General features: G+C 44.7%; 1 protein-coding gene across 1 annotated transcript in view; it reads right to left on the bottom strand.

Moving 5' to 3' along the window:
• FAT3 (FAT atypical cadherin 3) overlaps nt 1–3373 on the bottom strand; it is a 93324-nt gene extending 89951 nt beyond the window's left edge. The window contains exon 1 of the mRNA XM_009578706.1: nt 3331–3373. Within this exon, the coding sequence (XP_009577001.1) occupies nt 3331–3373 (43 nt within the window). The remainder of the gene's footprint in view (nt 1–3330) is intronic.
• Nucleotides 3374–6018: the final 2645 nt, after the last annotated feature.

Here is a 6018-nt window from a genome sequence, read left to right as displayed (position 1 = left end):
ACCCATCAATGTGATAATGGATACAGATTTTGCTCAGCTTCGTACTCCTGGTCTCTTTATCTCTTCTCCCTGAATAGTACTAGAACAATCTCATGGGAAACTACAAGAAATTCCTTGTCCAGAAAAAATGAGGTTTAATAAAAAAATGGGCTTCCAGTGCAGACAGGTGGGAATGCTGCTGTTGGACAGTCAGGGAACTGAGGCACAGATGAGCTTAGAGACTTGCTCAAGGTCAAACACATAGATATGCACAAGCAAGGAAAGACAGAAGCGTTGCCTACAACTACTGCAACAGCACAGACACCAACGGGGGCTCCTCGTTTCCAACCGTCTTCTATTTTCCGCAGTGTCTGAGCGGGTCATGCAACATTAGGATAGACAAAGGGCAATGTCATGTTTAAAATATTTACGGCATAAATATGGAAAATGCTTAACAAAACCGACACATATATTGAACAGGTTTCCAGAAATATACAAAATTTCCATTTGGAGGTGTTGTGTTTTTTCCTTAGGGATGAAGAGAGAACACAAATACAACTTTCTTTTGCAGGAAGCAGATCTGTAATTGAAAAATCAGTAATTCGCGAAACGTGAAACGTCAGATGGGCCTCACCTTGAGATTAAGACATGTAAATGTAGGTGTCTGCGTGCGAGGCAGGGGGCTCATCACGACATGTTTAACTCGGTTGCCTACACATAAGCATCCAGGGCTTTGGGTTCTTCTGCTGGCCACCGCCCACCATTCCGGAGAGACACGGCTCTCCTGCAGGTCCTGTGGATGCCTCAGGTACCCCAGGGCTTCACATTTAGCACTCCATGCCCATGTCTGGAGTGCTTTTCTCCCAGTTTGAGGGAGAAAAAGAAAACGTTACTTTGCCTGTGTGTTCCTGCAACATGACGATGGGGACAAATCATTGAAGAACAATTTAGGTTCCTACTTTCAGTGACCTTAATTTCATTTTCACCTTTTATGACCTGTTTTCCAGACCCTACCTAACATCAAGCTGTGCTAATTAATACCTTCCTATACTGCTCAGCACCAATGATAGCGTTCCTCACAAGTGTTTTTGACAAAATTGGGCATCAAACGAAGTGCTTTTCTCACTGAATCTCAGCTTTCCAACAGTTGTGGTTTTTTGTGAAAAAACCCACACCTCTTCATTACAGTGTTTTTAATTTCCATATTTTTTTTCTAAAATTAGGAGTTTGGATTTGAGGATCCCACTGTGCTGTCTAATAGTCTCTCTTCATGCCTTGATGCAATCCAAGTTCCCACAGCCCTCATATCCCAGAATCCCAATGGGACAAAAACTGCTGCTCAGAAGAAGCTGTCTGAGCAGGTTGCCCAGCCCAGAGGACTGGGAGCTGTAGAAAAGGCATTGGGACTGCTATTCTCAAAAGACCAAAGAAGTATTTTAAATTTTGATTTTTTACCCAAAAAAATTCAAACTTGTATACGGCATTTTTTAATGGGGGGCGGGGGGAGGGGAAACCTCAGGCTCTCCTGTGCTTTATACAGTGATATATAACTTTGTGGCATGTCACCAACCGAAAATCCTCCTTGCAGAAAGCATTTCTTGGCTGATACGTATTCAGTTTCTGTAGTACTGTCATCCCTTGACTGTGCAATATCTCCAGTCTGGAAGGACTAAGGAGCTGAGTTAGACCCCAACTAGCCCTTGAATGAGTGGGTGCTCAGGGCTGCAAGCAGATACATCTATTTTCCTGCCCTTCTCAGTACATAGCCACCAACAACACCAGCTCCTGAGGGGGAACTGCTCACTTTTTCCCTGCCCTGCTGCCCCCAGGGAACTCGAGGCAAAGGGTTGGCTTCGGACGGGGGTCTGAGAGATGCATCAGCCACGGGCGATACTGTGTCTCCGTTCTTGCTCCACACTGCCCCTTCCACAGGAACGATACAGCCTTAGATGAATTTGTTTGATAGCTCTATATTAAAACATCTTCTAACTGGGGAAAAAAACCCACCTTTCCAGTAATTTTATGAGAGCTATACCATGGCAGCACCATGTCACCACAGGAACAGGATTAATATTTCAACTGATATGACACCAAAACACCACATAGGATGAAAGCCATCTTGTCTAGTTTTGGCTAAATAAATCTGGGTGTCCTGTCTAAGCCTGTCATCCAGGTTTCTGCTGTAACAGGCACAGGAGGGGCTGCCCGGCAGTCTGGACCGCTACTCTCCACTACCTACAGATGAGTCTGCATGTCTGGCTTAGCACAGAGGCCTAACTCTGAAACGGTGACATTAAATGGACTCGATGATCTTAGAGGTCTTTTCCAACTTTAATGATTCTATGATTCTAAATAAGATTAATCCCATCCTTCACGGCTAGCAGCACCACCACAAAAGCTGTCCTCACTGCTCCTTGCTCTTCTCCCCTCTTTCCCCTTGCCCATTCAGATATATTCGGTAGGTCCCTGGGCAGCAGCACACTGGTATTCAGAAGTCTTGGTTTCTTTTGGCAATTTAGTCCCTAGGTTTAGCTGTTTATACAGGAAGACTTAATGAGTACAGTTACTTGTGTGAAAACACAAGCATCTGTGGTTGTGATTATGGCTAAATTCAGCCTGCAACCTCAGCTGTCAATAGTTTATTATCTTTTAAAAATTATGATAAAATTAAATCACATCCCCTAATTATAAAGGGACTATTTTGAGAAGTCTGAAAAAGTTGACCTGCACCTTTCAGGCAGGAGTGCACTTGCCTTGTGACCTTCCCAGCACCCTAAGCATAATGAAGCAGAAATAATTGGGAAATTCCCTCTGATGCCACCTCTCAGATTGTGCTCGCCGCTTCTCAAGGCTGTCATCGCGCTGCCTCCTGCTCGCAGTAATCGCTGCTGGCACAGGACGTGCTCGTACCACGCTGCATTATTAGCAAGCTGTCAGACACCGGGGACGCAGAGCCCCAGTGCCAACACAGAGAGAGTTATAGGGGTAACAATGTTGTTCATTAGGTAAAAATAACTGAACTTTTAGAGTTAAAAAAAAAAAACCACAACACAAAACCCTAGCATTTGGTTAAACGCTATTTTATTTCTTTCTCCATGCCGAGCTCAGGAATGGGTTTATGAGGTGGATACAAGCTGATGCTGAAAAGCGGTAATTTATTTGCAGAGTTCTTTCTGCAAGCCTACAAGGGTTGCCAGGGGGGATTACTTGCTATGTTTTAATTGTTTTTTATAGGCTGGATAGTGCCTGTAAGCCAAGCCCTGAGTAAGGACTCAAACACAACCTGCACCCCAAGGAGAGGAGCTCCCGGAGGCACCGTGGCTCAGACACATGCTCCTGAGTCCCACTTACCCCCACACTTCCCCGTCATGTCCCGGAGGCAGTCACCCACCATGGACCCGTGACAGTAACACAGCTCGGCATGGCTCCCTCTGCCCCGGCTCCCTGGAGTCTGGAGGCAGGAGGAGACACTGGCCACATGGTCCCCATCCACCCGCTCCCAGCACAGGGACAGAGACGTGGGCAGTGACCCCCTGCACGCCCGGCCCCGTATTTTGAGCAGCCAGCAAAGGAGGGGGGGGATTCACGCTCTCCTGTAAAAAATATCCATCACAAGTCAAAGTCCAGCTGTCAAATAGTTCATTCCTTTACACCATCTTCCCCTACGCAAGGAACAGCCTCTCAGTTCAGTTTTCAACCTAACACCTCATTCAAATCTCTCCTGAAGCCCATAAAAATCTGTGAAAGGCAGTAAATATTTCAAGAAGAACAACTCCAAGTTACCTCCCTCTTACCAACTTCCCAGCATATCCTTTTCTCCGCTTCTCCTGTTTCTGTTGTAAACCCAGGATACAGGAATACCATCAATTTGCAGCAATGATGATTGTTCAAGTATTTCAAAGACAACAGGATAATAAAACAATTTACGAGTAAGTTGAAACACTTAACAGCTGACCTCCTCTCTGTGCTGATAAAATCAATAGCCAAAATTTCCCCTCCTACAACAACTGTAGCTTAGGAGTTTGGTTACTGTGCTTCACTGCACAATGCCTGCATCTGCACAGGCGCATGGAGTACGGGGCACGTAGCATGGGATGGCGTCTTTCCAAAGGATATGTGCTATATTAAATGGAAATAAAATATGACCACGTATTTCCTATCCTCTCCAAAGGACCAAATGTAAGATTCATTTACAGACACGATTTAGGAAACTGGACAAAATCTGTGTCACTTCCAGCAACAACTGAGAAATATATTTCTGGAACATTTATTTCTTGCTTATACAAATGGTCAATATTTGATTTGAAAGCAGCATTTTAGCCATCACCACTTTTTTAACTGGCACTTAGGAGAACAGTTTCACACATGACTATCCTGATACTGAAGACCTATTTTACAGAAATGAGCAAAGCTTGGGTAGACGCTGTACCCATAAGAGACAAATGATAATTCCTCTCCCCAAAACATCTCTGAGAAAGAAGATAGAGAACAGTATACTAGACTTATGTGAGTCCAACTTTAATTTGAGTTTTGGCTTTGCTGTATCAACTCACTAGCTAGTTGGCAAAGGGATAAATGATCAGTCATCCGTGCCTGTTTTGTCAAATCTCATCACGTTTCTTAGCATAGGAGTAAGACTTGATGTGCTGATGAGGTTTCTACCTTCATAAATCAGAGCCAAAGGCCAAGAAGAGCGATCACTGGTAACCAGGGCTTGCATCTGCTGAGCTGCACAGGGCTCCATTCTCTTCCATATCCACCCAAAGTCCACATAAACATCTAGGTCAAATTATTGCCAGAAACTAGAAAAGGCCACAGCCTTGAATAGCAGCAGTGGATCAGCATGCTGGCAATGTCTCCCTGTCGTGGTTTAACCCCAGGCGGCATCTAAGTCTCACACAGCCTCTCGCTCACTCCCCCAGGTGGGATGGGGGAGAGAATCAGAAGAGAAAACGTGAGAAAATTCCTGGGTTCAGGTAAAGACAGTTTAATAGGCAAAGCAAAAGCCACGCACGCAAGCAGAGCAAAACCAGGAATTCCTTCCCTACTTCCCATCGGCAGGCAGGTGTTCAGCCATCTCCAGGAAAGCAGGGCTCCATCATGCATAACGGTTACTTGGGAAGACAAACGCCATCACTCCGAACGTCTCCCCTTTCCTCCTTCTTCCCCCAGCTTTATGTGCTGAGCATGACGTCACACGGTATGGAACATCCCTTTGGTCAGTTGGGGTCAGCTGTCCCGGCTGTGCCCCCTCCCAGCTTCTTGTGCACCTGGCAGAGCACGGGAAGCTGAAAAGTCCTTGACCAGTGTAAACACTACTTAGCAACAACTAAAACATCCCTGTGTTATCAACATTATTCTCATACTAAATCCAAAACACAGCACTATACCAGCTACTGCGAAGAAAATTAACTCTATCCTAGCCGAAACTGGGGGACACTCCCTCTGAGCCAGCTTGCCAAGCAAACAAATCTGCACCTGAAGGAACTGTAGGTTATTGAAGTTAAGGGTCAGCAGGACGATTTGAGTTATTATGCTCTTAGGCATAAGGGACAAAGCCATATTTCAACAACTACTTCTAATTTTCAGCTGTAATAATTTGGGGTGCTACAAACAGAGGTACCTTAAAGAAGTCAGGTGTTTAGAAGACTGAAGAACAGCATCTTCTGAAATCAGATCCCTGTTCATTGTTTCATTTTGGGTGCCCCTAAACTGAAGTAACTATTCCATAATGAACTATTTTCATAATCAGTCTGAATTTAACTAATGACTTTAAAATAAGGATAGATAATACTTGTGTGTTTAAATCTGGCACATGGGCATAACTCTTCAGTCCTACCTGCTAAATTCCTCTTTTCATGATGAGGTCAGGCACAGATTTTACCAGGTATGGTGTCCCTCCCATTAATCATTAGATATAAGTTTACGCTTTTTGTCTGATATTTCGCAAATACACGGTCACATCTCTGGCTACTGATCAAAGCCCACAGGGGAAGACTATCTGCAGCTTGAAGCCATCTACTACAGAAGAGCAGGCTT

Source organism: Fulmarus glacialis, unplaced genomic scaffold (assembly GCF_000690835.1).
Source record: "Fulmarus glacialis isolate BGI_N327 unplaced genomic scaffold, ASM69083v1 scaffold5105, whole genome shotgun sequence".
NCBI classification, from domain to species: domain Eukaryota; kingdom Metazoa; phylum Chordata; class Aves; order Procellariiformes; family Procellariidae; genus Fulmarus; species Fulmarus glacialis.
This window is presented reverse-complemented; position numbering and strand designations above follow the sequence as displayed.